The following is a 17,622-nucleotide window of genomic DNA, read 5'->3' as shown; positions in this document are numbered from 1 at the left end:
GACTGGAGTCGTGTGGATTACTTGTGGATTATTGTGATGTTTTTATCAGCTATTTGGACACTTTTATTCTGACGGCACCCATTCACTGCAGAGGATCCATTAGTGAGCAAGTGATGGAATGCTACATTTCTCCAAATCTGTTCTGATGTCTTTTCTAAATTTTGAATGGGTGAGTAAATTCTAGCAAATTAACATTTTTGGGTGAACTATCCATTTAAATTAACACTTTTTTGTCATGTATACAGGTGCAGCTCAATAAATTAGAATGTCGTGGAAAAGTTCATTTATTTCAGTAATTCAACTCAAATTGTGAAACTCGTGTATTAAATAAATTCAATGCACACAGACTGAAGTCAGGGGCGGACTTACCAATTAGGCAAAGGTAGGCGACCGCCTTGGGCCCCCAAAAGCCAAGGGCCCAATTTTAAGGTATTTAGAACAGAGCAACATAAAAATCAGAAAATATAAGCAGCTAGGCTACAGTTATAGGACAAAGTTTTACATATATGCCATTATAATTTGTGTTTTATTTTTTAATTGTACGGAATTTTTATACGGAATTATAAAATAAAATGCAAAAGGCCTGTTTTAGGCTTTTCCTTATTGTTATATTTTAAACATCCATCAATTATGGTGATGAAAGAAGAATCAAAGACTTAAACTACTTCAGTCTGTGTGCATTGAATTTATTTAATACACGAGTTTCACAATTAGAGTTGAATTACTGAAATAAATGAACTTTTCCACGACATTCTAATTTATTGAGATGCACCTGTATATATTTCTCACCTATGAAATCATTAGATTTTCCCATGTCATAATCCCAGACAGAGACATCCAAAGTCTTCTTTGCCAGTTCAGCATGCTTGATTTCATAGCTGAACTCCTGAAATCACACACACACAAAAAACATGACAGGTTTATTTCATAAGATATTAGGGTTGTGACGGTGAGGAAATTAATCTTGATCTGAGTTTTATACTTTGCTTTCTTTCCCATGTCGGGCTTCAAGTAACTGCAAAACAGCATGGCAATTCAGAGACACAAAAGCACACAGCATGTTAAATAAGCCTAATGACTGTCACAAAGCAATTTCACCAAGCGAATTCTTCTTCTTCCAGAGAACATTTTAATTACACTTTGAGAAGTGCTTTTGGTGCTGCGTTTTATTAAACTGTTGTATACTTGCATCTTTACAAAGGGGTCAGAATAGCCATTCGAGTCCATTGCTGCCAGATGAACACATCGAACTACACCCACAATCAGACGACTCTGCTGGCTGTTGTAGGTGAGAGAAATCAGGATACGTCCCCTCTCCTCTGCCTCTTCATCGTCCTTCAACTGGAAAAAAAGCCACACAAAAGATGAGTAAACCCATATATCTTCCTGTGGACACTAATTAACAGATCAATCATTAGCTGAACCATTTAACCAAAGTGACTTGTAATGCACACAGGTGTACAGATGCAGTTCAACAAGGAGACACGGAGGTTAAATGCCTGACTCGACAGCTACCAGCTACTATGCTTTCTTGGGAATACTTCAGTGTTGTAAGTATTTAATTTCATATTTAATTCTCAAAATGTATGACGCAGTTACCTCCTCCTCATAGAGCGCCATGCCACGAGATGCACCTGCGCCAGCAGTACGTCTCACCTGCGTACCAGGTGTTAAACATACAGTCAGTTTACTACACTGCAAAGTCAAATTGGGTCATTCCTACAGTTTGGTGAATTTTATGTCCCCATGAAACAACACTGCATATTTTACATGAAATGGTAATCATCTTTTATGCCACATGGTTTTCCATGCATACATGTACCCCAAAAATTCCCATGTTTTCTCAACTTCATATTGAAATAAAGGTAACATATATTTGTAAATTAGTTATTTTAAATATTAGTATATACATTATTATTCTCTTTGACATAACTCACCAATGGATCCTCTGCAGTGAATGGGTGCCGTCTGAATGAGAATCCAAACAGCTGATAAAAACATCACAATAATCCACACCACTCCAGTCTATCAATTAATGTCATGTTTGTATGAATCAAATCCATCATTACGACGTTTTAACTTCAAATCGTCGCTTCTTGCCAAAATATGAGTCCATAATCCATAATAATGCTTCCTCCAGTGAAAAAGTCCATCCCCCGTTGTCCTCTCACATTAAAATCCACCAACATATTTGTTTTAGAACTGTTTTAGACTTGTAAATGGTGCTTGATCTGTGGCATATTTCTCTCCTGATTAAGACGAGACAACTTTTTCTCTTAAGAAAGCGATATTATGGATAGAGGACTCAGTTTAGCCAGAAGCAACGTTTTGAAGACTGGAGTGGTGTGGATTATTGTGATGTTTTTATCAGCTGTTTAGACTCTCATTCTGACGGCACCCATTCACTGCAGAGCATCCATTGGTGAAGAAACAGACTCATGAGCTTCTTGAGCTTAAAGCATTGAAACATTAAAATGCACATTGCATTGATAAATTGTCAATAGGACAAATTTCCTATGCAAAAATTGAAAATTTTTGGTTAGGATTATTAGGTTAAACTACATTTTCTCAATATAAGACTAAAAGATAAATTAAATTTTAAGCATTTTTTCAACAAACCTGCTCAGTCCAGAATTTACCCTAAACTGTAGGAATGACCCCATTACAGTAAACTTTCTACAAAACGGTTTACTGTCCCCTTCAGCTTACCGGAATCGCTCTCTCAAGACACACATTGAAGGTCTTCTTCTGGTTCAGCTTCAGTTTTTTCAAGACCACCCGCGTCTCGCCGATAAACTCATTATGGCCGAACTTGTCCTCATCACTGACTGAAAGCCTGCCAGGGAACAATGCGGATGCTGACCCTTTCCACTCTGGGAAATGTCACGGCTTTAATTAAGTCCACTGCAAACTATTCTAACCGAACACATCAGTGAGGCTTTCCAAGAATCTTTAAGTTGCAAATGCAATGGAAGAAAACGCAACAGTCAGCTCATTCCATCATGCAAATGACTGAGGAAGGAGAATTGTAAACAATTAGCGTTATGTTGCCCATTCACATTTACCTCTGAAAGCACACAGGTGTCACAGGTGTACAGATGCAGTTCAACAAGGAGACACGGAGGTTAAATGCCTGACTCGACAGACTATGCTTTCTATGCTTTCTTGGGAATACTTCAGTGTTGTAAGTATTTAATTTCATATTTAATTCTCAAAATGTATGACGCAGTTACCTCCTCCTCATAGAGCGCCATGCCACGAGATGCACCTGCGCCAGCAGTACGTCTCACCTGCGTACCAGGTGTTAAACATACAGTCAGTTTACTACACTGCAAAGTCAAATTGGGTCATTCCTACAGTTTGGTGAATTTTATGTCCCCATGAAACAACACTGCATATTTTACATGAAATGGTAATCATCTTTTATGCCACATGGTTTTCCATGCATACATGTATTCCCATGTTTCCCATGTTTTCTCAACTTCATATTGAAATAAAGGTAACATATATTTGTAAATTAGTTATTAGTATATACAGTATATACATTATTATTCTCTTTGACATAACTCACCAATGGATCCTCTGCAGTGAATGGGTGCCGTCTGAATGAGAATCCAAACAGCTGATAAAAACATCACAATAATCCACACCACTCCAGTCTATCAATTAATGTCATGTTTGTATGAATCAAATCCATCATTACGACGTTTTAACTTCAAATCGTCGCTTCTTGCCAAAATATGAGTCCATAATCCATAATAATGCTTCCTCCAGTGAAAAAGTCCATCCCCCGTTGTCCTCTCACATTAAAATCCACCAACATATTTGTTTTAGAACTGTTTTAGACTTGTAAATGGTGCTTGATCTGTGGCATATTTCTCTCCTGATTAAGACGAGACAACTTTTTCTCTTAAGAAAGCGATATTATGGATAGAGGACTCAGTTTAGCCAGAAGCAACGTTTTGAAGACTGGAGTGGTGTGGATTATTGTGATGTTTTTATCAGCTGTTTAGACTCTCATTCTGACGGCACCCATTCACTGCAGAGCATCCATTGGTGAAGAAACAGACTCATGAGCTTCTTGAGCTTAAAGCATTGAAACATTAAAATGCACATTGCATTGATAAATTGTCAATAGGACAAATTTCCTATGCAAAAATTGAAAATTTTTGGTTAGGATTATTAGGTTAAACTACATTTTCTCAATATAAGACTAAAAGATAAATTAAATTTTAAGCATTTTTTCAACAAACCTGCTCAGTCCAGAATTTACCCTAAACTGTAGGAATGACCCCATTACAGTAAACTTTCTACAAAACGGTTTACTGTCCCCTTCAGCTTACCGGAATCGCTCTCTCAAGACACACATTGAAGGTCTTCTTCTGGTTCAGCTTCAGTTTTTTCAAGACCACCCGCGTCTCGCCGATAAACTCATTATGGCCGAACTTGTCCTCATCACTGACTGAAAGCCTGCCAGGGAACAATGCGGATGCTGACCCTTTCCACTCTGGGAAATGTCACGGCTTTAATTAAGTCCACTGCAAACTATTCTAACCGAACACATCAGTGAGGCTTTCCAAGAATCTTTAAGTTGCAAATGCAATGGAAGAAAACGCAACAGTCAGCTCATTCCATCATGCAAATGACTGAGGAAGGAGAATTGTAAACAATTAGCGTTATGTTGCCCATTCACATTTACCTCTGAAAGCTTCAGTGCATTAAATAAAGTAAAGCTCGTTTTACCTGAGAGTCTTTTTCTGCATGTCTTCATTAGTGATGCCATGATAAACAAGGGTCTCGTTCCACATGGGGTTCAAGGTGGTACGAATCGTCTTTGTTCTTAGCTTGTTAGACTGAGAAATCGACAAAATATCATGCATTCATTACGTTCTGTGACAATTTCTACAACAACTTGCACAGCTGTTGTTACCATTAGCAGGATTTCTTTTATAGATCACTGGTACCTTACTGGCTCCTGGAAGCAAGTGCAGTTTCACATAAGGATCAGCCAAGCCATTGGAGTCCATGGGCTTGAGACCCTTCACCAAAGATGAAATAATTGCATGGTTAGCAGTTCTACATGATCCTTCAGAAACGTTTTTCCAGTGCAGAAATAGATTGCATGGAAACTGCCTGTTCTAGGGAAGAAAGACAATACCTTTGCTTTGATTATATTGCAGTGCAGTTCGTTTTTCTCCTCCTCGTAGAGCAGACTGAACTCCAACATGCCCAGAGTGGCTGGAAAGTGGACAACATCGTGTGAAAAGCATGAAAAAAAGCTGACACCGAAGAATAACAGCCTCACTTCAATGCCGTCTCAAGCGCACGTCTGCTGATTTTACGCAATCTGTGATGCAAGACTTGCACGGTAAACCATTTTGTTCTGTGTGGTTCCCATGGGGTATAAACATGTCCATATGTCAGTGCAAATTAGCATCTTACTGGCATCGTCAGAGTCATAGCTGTTGGCGTCCTCTTCATCCTCTGCGGTGGGGGGTGGTGGCTGGCGTGAAGCGGGAACGCTGTTGGCAGCTGGCAAACGTGCGTCGGTCTGCATAGCAGGTGGTGCCCTGGCCTCCGGTCGACTCATAGGATCTGGAATTCGTACCAAGAGACAAAATCTGTGCAGTTGCTACATTGTTATAGTCAAAACAATTAAGAAAGGAAACACAGTAATCACTGGGTTAAGCATCCAGATCGATAACTCCAGATGCATCAACCAACTGTAAGTCATTTAGCTGATGCTTTTAACCGAAGCAATCTGCAGTGTGCTTATTATAGGTTCAGTCCCACTGGAGCAATCTGAGGTTAAGCATCTTGATCAAGGGCACAATGGTGACGAATCAAAAGCTTGTGGGTACTAACCTATAACATTTTGTTTACCAGCCCAGGGGCCCCAATTATAAAGATGTCCACAGAATGATCCTACATGTGAATGTAAGTCACTTTCTGAAATGTGCACAAAAAAAAGTTCCTTTATAAATCGCTGTCCATCTTAAATGTAAACGCAAAGTGAACAAGCACATCAACTCCACCTAATGAATTAATTTCACATTGGAAAGCAGTTGCTCATTTGCATATTGTGATTGTCCATTTATCTTGACATTTTAAGGGACAAAGCTGTGTGTGTGTGTTTTATATGTAGGCCTATATATTTGATTTGGTATAATTTTGCCTTTTTATCTTGTTTTTCCAAGAAACTCATATTTTATAAATACTGCATTAATTTTAGTGATTCAATGCTGTCATCATTTTCTCACCCTCCACTTATTCTGAACTTATATCTTCTGCTGAACACAATATATATTATTTAATATATATTTTGAAGAATGTTGGTAACCAACAGCCATTGATTTCCATGTTTTTTTTTCATAATATAATGACAGAATTTTCATTTCATTTTGCATGAACTATTCCATTTATTTCAAGTAACAATTTATTTTTATTTTTTTTTAATTTTTAACAATAATACCCCGGATGTGTTGTAACTTGTAACCAAAGTGGTTTTAGTTATTGCCTTTATAAATACCGATTTGCTCCTCAGTTCTGACATAGAATGAAATCCATGGAATTCAGGATCAAATCCGATCATATGTGCATTTTATTAACAAGGCCCCTGAACCACGGTGCAATTGAAGGACACATACACTTTTATAATATTCCCATTCCCGAATCATTACTGCTTATGCTATGTGAATATTACATGAGTTCTCTCACCTTTTTGTATGGGAGTCGTGGAAAAGGTCGGCGCTGGAGGTTTGGAGCTCATCACCGGTACTTCTCTCTTCACCACAGGTGAGTACGTTTGTCCTTCCACAACGGCGTTGGACTGAATCGTGCTCCTGCTCATAGACTGTCTACCTCTGTCTGCTTCTAGGGCTCTTTGGGATATGACCGAATGCTCGTCCCGTTTAGGGGGCATCGTTTCTGCTGAGCACGGGAGAAAACGGGAAAATGATACTGCAATCGTAAGCCTCATTTCCTCCTAGCGATATTAAGTGTTATTGAGATGCAGGACACTTACCAGATATCTGCTGCTCTCTGCCGGTGACCTGCATGCTCTCTGCATGGAAATATAGCAGTTTCTTTGACCCATGAATTATGAAAACCTTACAATAAATTATCCATGCCTAGTGCGAATATATTAAAAAACTGCATGGTACTGAGAATTTGTAATTAGGAATTTTTCCAATGCAAAGCAATACTGAAACTGTAGAGTTTACCTCCATTTTTTGACCGTGAAGATACTGAAGACTCTTGATTGGTTGGTGGATTGGTTGAAGTTGGCGCGCTGGTGGTTCTGAGCTCTCTATTATTAGAGATCGGTAAAGGAGCGGGTAAAATTTGTTGTGGTAAACCTTTGAAAAACCAGGCACCAGACCGCTTCAGCATCTTTGGGAAAGAATAAATGATCATTTGGCAACTTCGATGTAGTTTTAGCGCACTGATTTACTCTAATTCGCCACTAATAACACATCTGTGCTCAGTTTAGCAAACTCTTGCTTGTGTGAGTGAATTGTAAGAGTCTGCTAAAATAATTTTGGCCTAAAACAAACTACAGCCAAAGGCGGAAATGTAAATTTCATTTAAGAATCAGCCTTTTTGCTGTTCCACTTTCCAAGCTCCAAGTAATTTGATACACTTTAAAGTTACAAAAAAAAAACTAAGCAATTTTCTAACCCAATTGAACCTTAGGAGATCAAATATATGTAACAACATAAGTTAGAATTCATAGACTATGAAAAATAGGATGGACTGTTTATGCTACCCACGTAATTGATAAAACAATGCTGCATTACCGAAGTTTCTACATTTTCTTTTACAGCACCTGTGATGTACCATCTCATCTCAGCCAATTACCATCCACATATTCATCAGCTGGGAGCTGGAATGGCTGGAATATGAAAATGCAGGAACTCAGTTCTGCCCTGGTGTTATGAAGTAAAATGTCAGCGACTCAAATGGGATTCGGGCTTCATGATCTTGTTGCATTAAAGAGAGTCACATCTCCTGCTGCTACTGACCCCGTCTGACAAGGAAACTAACCGTGACTTACATCGTCAAAAGGATGAATCATCTTATCACAGTCAAAGTGTCTTTGAAAGTTAGAGGTGCTGAACTATCCTGTCTATTTATATCTCTGAGCTACACGCAGAATAATTATTCTGTGCAGCCAGTTAAATATTATTTATACGTAGAGCATTTTTTAGGAGTTGATTTAAAAAATGTTGTAGAAATGGATTTCTTTAATCAAACATGCACATCACTGCATAAGCATTGACTGCTCAGCCATCAAAACAAATGATCTCATCATCAATGCCAGGTAAGTGCAGACTTACATTAACAAGCACTTTTTGAAAGCACACCATTTACTGAATATAAACCTGAAATGTTTTAACATGAGGGATTCACAATACAGTTAGTTACCTCATTATCACATTTAAGGAATAATTCACCTAAACAGGAATATTCTGTCTTTATTTACTCATTCTCATGTTGTTCCAAATCAACATGCTGTCATTTTTTTAATTTATGCAACTTATTTCTATGAAATTACAATTCCTAGTGATAAAAAGTAGTAGTCCATATGACTTGAGCCATATTCCAAGTCTTCTGATTTTGTATATTCAAATCAGTGCACCACTTTTGGGTACGACACACCAGCGTTGTTATCATTAAATAAAACAAAAACTAAAATTTTTTTTTTATTTTTTTTATTTAAATTAAACGTTAACGAGATAGTTCACCCCAAAATTAAAATTTTGTCATCATTTACTCACCCTCAAGTTGTTCCAAACCTGTATGATTTTCTTTCAGGTGTTGAACACAAAAGAAGATATTTAGAAGAACGTTGGTTAACAAACATTTGACGGTAGCCATTGACTTCCATATTATGAAAAAAAAAACACTATGGATGTCAATGGCTACCGTCAACTGTTTGGTTACCCACATTCATCAAAATATCTTAATATATTATAAATATTATTTTGTGTTCAGAAAAACTAATATAGGTTTGGGACAAGTGAAGGGTAAGTAAATGAGGGCAAAATGTATACATATATACAGTGGGTACGGAAAGTATTAAAATGTCAACAATTCTGTGTTTTTCTGTCAATATGGGGTGCTGTGTGTACATTAATGAGGAAAAAAAATTTACTTAAATGATTTTAGCAAATGGCTGCAATATAACAAAGAGTGAAAAATTTAAGGGGGTCTGAATACTTTCCGTACCCACTGTATATATATATATATATATACACAATAATAATAAATTAATCTCATTTTATTTCAGCAAATTGCCAAGGAAATATTTCTCATTTTCCTTAAGTTGAAGTTCTAAAATAGCTAAAGAAATTTAAACTAATAAATAAAATGTTATTTAAAAAAGAAAGAAAATGGCAAACAACGCCAAAATAATAAACAAATAATAAAAATTTCAGAAATACTACAGACATATTAAATCTAATAAAAATGACAAAACGCAACAAAATTACTGAAACTTTAACTTTAAAAGTGGAAACAAAATATAAAAATAAAATCTATTTTAAAAAATTTACAAAAACTATAATATAGTAATTCAAAATGATCTAAAATACCGCATTGACATCATCAAGTTTGACACAACATGTCTAAAGGCAATTTGAGATTTAAGCTGCAGAGTTGCAGAAATAAATAAATGACTTGGATTTGTTACAAAGCTGTCATTTGACTTCAGAAGACTTGGACTTTAGCACACAGGTCGAATAGACTACTTTAAGGATGCTTTTATGTTTTTTTTGGAGCTTGAAATTAATGGTCACACTGACCTCACAGAGGAGCTCAAAAATCCTCCCTTTGTGTGGAAAGAACAGCAAAATTATGACAATTTTAGGTTTTGGCTGAATTACCATTGCTCTAAAATAACATTCAATGCCTCAATGCATCTCACCTCTTTGTGCTCACTGCAGATTTTGCACAGCCATATTGGACTGGAATGACTGACGCTTTGAACGCCACACTTAGTGCACATGTTCTGTGGGGGTGAAACACAAACAGGCCTCAGGAGGCTGCGCAGGTGTAAACGCACTCAGATGGTATTAAGTTCCATCACTGCTGAAAAACAGCCCACAGACTAAACATCCCCTCCGGGATCAATAAACAATATATTGATATTTGTGTCAGGCGTCACAAAAGACAAGCATATGCATTCCGTGACATTATTTTTGATTGTGCAGACTGATTGGCATCCCTCTTAAATGCACACGTGGCTCAGTAATGGGCAGGGCATAATAAAGATAAGTGCATATCGCTCATTCATTTCTCCTTGCTTATTTTTGGACAATCGTTATTGGAAGACGTGCTCGGCGTGCATTAGATAATTGCATGAGGTCAAAGGCTTGGCGAATGCACGTCCACCTTTTTGCACTCCGCGCACACGACCGCGCTGACGCCCGCCAGGCCGAACTGCTGGCCGCAGAGTAAACAACGCAAGTCGCCGTCACCGCAGGCCGTCCGCTTCATGCTGTCCAGGCGATTTACCAGACGCCTGCGGGACAAAAAAAACACAATGTATAACGTCAGCACACTTCCGCCCCTCCTCCAAGTAATGTATTGATGTAAAGAACTGTGAGTTAAGACGTTTTGCAAGCAAAGTGCTGAGAAAGAGAATGAGAAGGAAGGCAGTTCTTGTCTAGTTAGCACTATTAATTTCTTGCAGTACATTCCTCGGCTGACTCTTGGCTTGTAATAAAGCTTAAGCACACCCGTCTTCTCAATCACTTGGACAGATGTGCTTGGGCCGAATTGCTCTGCGGAATGAGAGGAAACTGTGAACCGATGCTTTTGGGGTCTCAGGTGTTGGTCAATATTGCCTTTGCTACAAAAGCTACTGAGTCCAGTCCTGTGTGCGATAATGTGACAGCTTGTGACCCTGCGGATAATTTGTATAAAAACCTGTTTGGTCACCCAGTGGAAGACAGTGTTCGGGAAAAGTCATTTTTGCTTCAAGTTTCAAGTCACATTTATTTATATAATACAGATTTTCAAAAGCAGAGTTTGCATTAATAAACAGGGAACTAACGGTATTAATGTTATCAAATTCAGTAATGATGAAATGAAGTCAATTTTAGCTGTAAAGCAGCTCTGCAGAGGTCATTATTCAACTCCATTTAGTTCAATGTTTAATCAATTCAGTTCAATAACTGCAGACGTTGCAAAGTTAGTGTCATTATTCAGCTCAATTCAGTTAAACTTTTGTTCTCATCTGATTGCGTCAGTGTATTATTTCTGAATATGAATTGTTTTTCAAACCCCATCTTATGATATCAACTTTCCAGGTGTTTCTTCTAAAATTCCATATGAGGAACAAAAATGATACAATTGTTGACATACAATAGGATTACGGAGGGAAAAATCAATCATGTGGACAACAAAACCAAACAAGCAAGAAGCTTCAGGCTTCAGACATTCGGTCTCTGTTTGATCGTATTACTCTTTAAAACAGATATTTGGGACAATTTATCTTGGAGACTAAGGAATATTTAATTGCACAGACATTAACCGACTCAGTGGAGTTCTCTATTATGATTTCCTTTACCAAAGGTATCAACTTCATCTCAGATGTTTCCCTTAAATCGCCTTATAAGGAATAAAAATGGACACAAATGAGACAATAATTAAGGATAAAAAAAATCATGGATAGCGTAAAACAAATGCTAAGAAAGAGGAAAGTCAGCAAAGTCTCCATTTAATTTTACTGCTATCTACAACAGACAACTGAGACAATAAAGACATCTAATTTGTGCTTAATTTTCTTTCCTACTGGCAGAGGAAAATTTCATTGCATAAACATGGCTCTTTTTCTATCTAAAGAGACCTAATGGAGTTTTCCATTATGATTTACTTTACCTAACAAAAATCTAAGTTGTCTCTGTATTCCTAATATTTATTGGGAGAAATAAAAATAGACACAAATGAGACAATAATTAACACAGTAGGAGTATAAAGCTACAAAATAAATATGAGGATAGATATTTCGATCTGAGAAGAATCTGATGAGAAATGTTCACACTGAGATCTCAGACTTTCGAAATCTTGGGAAATCTGAGCACAGTTTGAGACATTAGGGTAGGGACACACCAAACTGACGCCAAGGAACTAGCGCTGAGGAAAGCCGATTGTGGCGTCACCTCGCAATGCTTCACATCACCCGCGTCGGGGCAAAAAAAAAAAAGTTGCACTAGAACACATCAGACAGACTACACCTGACGGCCAACTAGCGTGTGTGCTGTGCGCTTACGTGAGAGAGCATAACTCTCCATTCCAGCAGGTGGCAATAGTCATTGGCATTGGTCGTCATCTTGTGGATAAAGAAAGAAACAAACGGATAGAATGACAACAATCGGTGCGTTCCAAACGGGATATATCGCCCTCCGAAGGGCACTTCGGAGTGAAAACAATCATGGCCGCCATATTGAAGGGTCGTTCCAAACCGAAGTGCTCAAAACTGGCCACTTCAAAGGGCCCTTCGGAAAGAAGGATTTCGAAGGGTACAAATGATGGACACTTCGGTCTCCCATGATCCTTTGCGCAGATTCATCCGACTAGAGCCAAAAAACTAAAGCCGACCGATGTTTAAAAACAACTCGACATCACAGAGCTAATGCTAGCCGAGCATTTGTGGTTAAAAAGTGTATAAATATAATTTTTTGTAAGAAAATGACTGATCATTTCGCTAGATAAGACCCTTATTCCTTGGCTGGGATTGTTTAGAGCCCTTTGAAGCTGCATTGAAACTGCATTTTTGACCTTGAAATCGTTGGCCACCATTGAAGTCCACTACATGGGAAAAAAAATCCTGGAATGTTTTCCTTAAAAAAAAAAAGCAAGCTTAATTTCTTCGCGACTGAAGAAAGACAGACATGAACATCTTGGCTGACATGGGGGTGAGTAAATTATTAGGACATTTTTAATCCGGAAGTGGATTTATCTTTTAATCTCACTGGTGTCTTTGAGTCTAGGTGTAAATTGATCTGAATAATGACAATGTTGTCTTCTGTAGAGCTGCTATTTAGCTGAACTGAATTTGTTTCTTAATGGATGGATTTTGCAACATTGACACTGTTATTGAACTGAACTGTATCAACTAACTTGAACTAAAAAAATGACACTTTGTCTTTTTAGAGCTACTTTAGCCTACATCAGAATTATTTTAATCTCACTGGTGTCTTTGAGTCTAGGTGTAAATTGATCTGAATAATGACAATGTTGTCTTCTGTAGAGCTGCTATTTAGCTGAACTGAATTTGTTTCTTAATGGATGGATTTTGCAACATTGACACTGTTATTGAACTGAACCGTATCAACTAACTTGAACAAAAAAAATGACACTTTGTCTTTTTAGAGCTACTTTAGCCTACATCAGAATTTGAATTTCTTATATTGGAAGAAGTTTGCATTATTGATTCTGTTAATTTTCCTGTTTATTACTATGAATCTGCATTGAAACAATCTGTATTGTATAAAGCGCAACCGAAATAAAGGAGACTTGACTTAGAGATTTTCTTCGGGAGCAGAACAAAAACACGACTTCAAGTCAACGTCTCACCCAATCCTCTCTTGCTCCATGGCCTCCATCATCTTGGCTCTCGCCAGCACACTGTTGATAATTTCCTTCTCCTCGTCCGTCAGTTCCTCGATTCCAGCGGCGGACTCCATCTGCCTGCCGTACATCTCGCAGCCCGTCCTAAAGCTCACAAGCACAATAGTCAATTACGCCCAGTGCACAGCCAAACACATCTGCAGCGCCGAATGCTTAAATATACCACCAAAAATTCCCAGCGGCCCCATCTGTCTATATTATTACCCAATCACAATCAACCAACAGAGGGGATTTTAGAGGAACACCGTGCTGCGCATACAGACACGCATCGGTCAGGAAATCATTTTCAAAGGTAGAGCAATTACAACAGCTGTTTTGCTCTTTATCTCAAGTGAAAGTGAAATCTGCTCGGTGCCTTTTGACATTACAGCATGTCATATCATTAATGAGTCAATGCATCGCTCTTTCCGGCGTGTTGGGCAAATTCTATTCCGTCCCCACAGAGACGCTCGAACCGCTGATTGAAAATGTCGAGGTGACGGAGGACATGACTGATTGCCATCTGAAGGGCTGAAAAGAAGAGGAGGAGGACACAGAGACCGAGTAAAGGGGAAATAGAGGGAGAGTGATGATCAGAAATTACATCACACTCTCACCAGCGCTGTCACTATTCATCTCATCAGCCGGTTCCATAGAAAGCGCTTCTATCCCATATGAACACTCGTCTCTAAGGTCCTGCCGGATCTTCAAAGGCTCCACTGAAACGTGCATCAAAAATCAAATATGTTTGCATTAGCTGCTTGAAAACCCGGCTTGGATTTATATGAAAATGCTGACGCCAACAAAAACGTCAGCCTTGCACTTAAATGTAAATGCTTGCAACTCTAAACTAAGCTATATACAAATAATATCCAATGCAGACAGAGATACGCATTTATGGAACGATAAAGGGAGGCATTTTGCTCTATAGCTTAACCAGTATTTACAGGGTTTCTGCAGGTTTTGAAGGTAAATTTAAGCCTTTTAAAGACCAAGTAAACACAATTTAAGGAATAAAAGTAAGGGGACACAAAGAAATTCATCAAAATTAAATGAGATTATGATTAAAACATCTGCCAGTGGGGTCAGAAAAAGTACCTTTTCAAAAGGGACAAATGTTTTCATACCCCACTGATAGATGTTCATTTTAAGCATAAACGCATTTAATTTTGTTACATTTCTAAGAAATCAGTATTCACGTCTGTACTACTTTCCTTCTCAAGTGAACATATCTTGATTTAAGGATGTTTAGATGTTTGTATTGGAAAACAAGTCAAAAATACTGAGAAAGATATTCATTTTTGCAAAGCATGCATTGTTTAAGGCCATTACTTTATGAATTTAAGACCTTCAGCTCTGATTTAAGACCTTTTTATGGCTCTAATTTGGGGAAGGGTACGTAAATTAAGACCCACACAAACCATTTGTCAGAGACTACAATAGATCAAGAGCTGGTCCATGTTTTTCTGGTAGGGTCAGTTGTCAGGGGCAGTGCATCAATGTGTCCTAAATGTCATTTTCTATCCTGGGACATTCAGGACATTGATTGCATTATTGTATTAATGGCTAAAGTAAATTCAATATCACTGATCCCTGAAATCCAAACAGTCTCATAAAAGCAAGCACAGCTGCGGAAATCTTTTGATACAAATACACTAAATCTTCTTACATGAAACTAAACTGTCTTTAGAGTGGAAAAAGGTTCTTTAGATCCAAAAATGTTCTTCACACCTAAAAAAAATGGTTCTTTTAAGAACTGTTCACTGAAAGGTTCTTCGGGAACAAAAAAGTTTCTTCTATGGCATCACTGTGAAACCCCCTTTTGGAAGCTTTATTTTTAAGAGTGTATAATGAACATTTATAATCTTCAAAACTATATACACACTGTTAAAAGGTTAAAGCTTCTTTATTGCCATTGATGATTCCATAAAGAACAATTAACGTCCATGGAATGTTTCCACTGGACAAAAGGTTCTTAATAGTGGAAAATGGTTGTTTACATTTCTTTTAAAGTTCTTCACACAAAGAAAATTGTTCTTTCTTTTAACTGAAAGGTTCTTTGGGGAACCAGAAATGGTTGTTCTATGGCTTCATGATTCTATGACAACCGTGTTACAAGTGTTATTTGTAAGAGTGAAACATCATGAACATGTATAATAATCAAATAACTATATACAGTCTTAAGAATAAAGGTTCCAATAAAAAGGAAAACATCTTCATGGAACCATTGATGCCAATAAAGAACAAGAACCTTTATTTTTAAGATTGCAAAGAACATTTGAATCATCTAAAGAAACTTTTCTACTATAAAAGAACATTTTATGCATTGGAAAGGATGTTGAAGGTTCTTCATGGAACTATCAATGCCAATAAAGAACCTTTATTTTTAAGAGCGAAGAGGGTTCATTGAGGAACCTAAGGAAAATTTTTCCACTAAATAAACTCTTGTCCAATTGAAAGTTTCCATGGATGTTAAAGATTCTTCATGGAACCATCAATGCCAATAAAGAACCTTTATTTGAATCATTTAAAGAACCTTTTGTCCAATGGAAAGGTTTTAGATGTTAAATGCTCTTCATGGAACCATCAATGGCAATAAAGAACCTTTATTTTTAGGAGTGTAGCATAATAAGAGGGTTCATTGAGGAACCTAAAGAGCCTTTCTCTGCTAAAGAACCGCTTTATAAAAAGGTCCCATGGATGTTAAAGGTTCTTCATGGAACCAGCAATGCCAATAAAGAACCTGTGCAGCAAAAGAAGAGGGTTCATTGAGGAACCTAAGGTGCTGCAAAGAACCACTGAAGAATTACAAGCCAACAGCGCTTCATTAGTAAACTGATTTCAAATATTAAAACCTAAATGCCACATCATTGCGCTCTGGAACCAGATGAGGCATTTGGCACACGATACCGAGTCGGTTTGATCAGCGATGTCAGTACGCCTGGATTTGGCAAACGCCGCTTCTTTTCCACACCTTTCAGAGGTTGCCAACATCCCTGCCCACATCCACAATCTATAACCTCAGCTGTTCCAGCACGGCTGACATTATTACCTATAATACACTCTAGTGAGCTCTTGTGCTGTGATTTATATACGCCTTGGGGCTTGTAGACCCGCAACCACCGGCCGACCTCTAGCAAAAACACCTGCTCTCCTCCACCCCTGCTCCATTTGTTCACAAACCGGCCACAACCTTCCAGAATACAGTATTTAAATACATCAGGTAGGTAATCTCACTTCAAGCAGAATGCAGGTTAATGAGAAGTGGGATAACGAGATGCTAGGATTAATTGGGGCTGTTATTTGTTGAGTGGGTGGTAAGCAGAGAGATGTGCTGGTGTAAACTCATTAAAGCACGGTCTTTACACAAACATGTCAGTGTTATCATATCAAAGACGAATTAGTGGACCAAAAGAAGTTTTACACATGGTTTGCGTAGATGCTTAATCATGTAAAGTGCTGTTGTTTGCATCTTTTTGCAATTTGGACACATTGTGTGTATATTTGCCAACCCTGATCCTGTTCAAAATTATTTGCTCTCCCTCATGTTGCTCCAGAGTTGTTCCTGAACAAATTTATTGTTCCTGTAAAATAGGGTTTCCAATCTTTTTTTATCAGCCAAAACCATTAAACGTAAAATATTTACATGGAAGTGCCCACTGAGATTTTAAGTTAATATTTAAATAATTTAACAACACAGTTGCATGTTCATTTCTTTGATAGCGAATAATAAATTATTAGATAATTAATTATTGTCACGAAACCGATCCATGAATTTCCATCCACTTGCCACCAGAGGTCGCCCTTCCATGATATTGACTCTCGCACCACACAGACCGTTACACATCACCCTGAACTACATTTCCCATGTTCCATTGCACTGATTACACTCTCACCTGAAACCAATTACACGCTCACCTGAATGCTATTACACATACTATATAACACCTACCCTGATCCTGCTCTAGTCGCCGAGTATTGTTCTGCATTTTTCACTCCCCAAGT

General features: G+C 37.9%; 1 protein-coding gene and 2 long non-coding RNA genes across 3 annotated transcripts in view; 2 read left to right on the top strand and 1 right to left on the bottom strand.

Moving 5' to 3' along the window:
• Positions 1–1,275, top strand: part of LOC107712135 (uncharacterized) — a 9,145-nt gene extending 7,870 nt beyond the window's left edge. The window contains exon 3 of the long non-coding RNA XR_001636767.1: positions 1,202–1,275. This is a non-coding gene — a long non-coding RNA (uncharacterized LOC107712135). The remainder of the gene's footprint in view (positions 1–1,201) is intronic.
• LOC107712120 (rabphilin-3A-like) overlaps positions 1–14,694 on the bottom strand; it is a 16,150-nt gene extending 1,456 nt beyond the window's left edge. The window contains exons 1-15 of the mRNA XM_016517265.1: positions 13,585–14,694; positions 10,396–10,525; positions 9,929–10,012; positions 7,224–7,392; positions 7,025–7,063; positions 6,718–6,930; positions 5,443–5,595; positions 5,159–5,238; positions 4,965–5,039; positions 4,744–4,853; positions 4,344–4,470; positions 3,234–3,290; positions 1,190–1,341; positions 949–1,015; positions 790–886 (exon numbers count right to left, since the gene is read on the bottom strand). Coding sequence (XP_016372751.1) covers positions 790–886; positions 949–1,015; positions 1,190–1,341; positions 3,234–3,290; positions 4,344–4,470; positions 4,744–4,853; positions 4,965–5,039; positions 5,159–5,238; positions 5,443–5,595; positions 6,718–6,930; positions 7,025–7,063; positions 7,224–7,392; positions 9,929–10,012; positions 10,396–10,525; positions 13,585–13,709 — 1,678 coding nt within the window. The 5' untranslated portion in view covers positions 13,710–14,694. The remainder of the gene's footprint in view (positions 1–789; positions 887–948; positions 1,016–1,189; positions 1,342–3,233; positions 3,291–4,343; positions 4,471–4,743; positions 4,854–4,964; positions 5,040–5,158; positions 5,239–5,442; positions 5,596–6,717; positions 6,931–7,024; positions 7,064–7,223; positions 7,393–9,928; positions 10,013–10,395; positions 10,526–13,584) is intronic.
• Positions 1,352–10,018, top strand: LOC107712129 (uncharacterized). Its single transcript, XR_001636766.1, has 5 exons — positions 1,352–1,550; positions 6,733–6,795; positions 6,878–6,968; positions 7,826–8,323; positions 9,948–10,018. It is a non-coding gene; the product is annotated as an uncharacterized LOC107712129 (long non-coding RNA).
• Positions 14,695–17,622: the final 2,928 nt, after the last annotated feature.

Source organism: Sinocyclocheilus rhinocerous, unplaced genomic scaffold, assembly GCF_001515625.1.
Source record: "Sinocyclocheilus rhinocerous isolate Xijiao unplaced genomic scaffold, SAMN03320098_v1.1 scaffold5757, whole genome shotgun sequence".
Lineage (NCBI taxonomy): Eukaryota > Metazoa > Chordata > Actinopteri > Cypriniformes > Cyprinidae > Sinocyclocheilus > Sinocyclocheilus rhinocerous.
The sequence above is the reverse complement of the archived record's forward strand: the minus strand, read 5'-3'. Positions and strand labels throughout refer to the sequence as shown.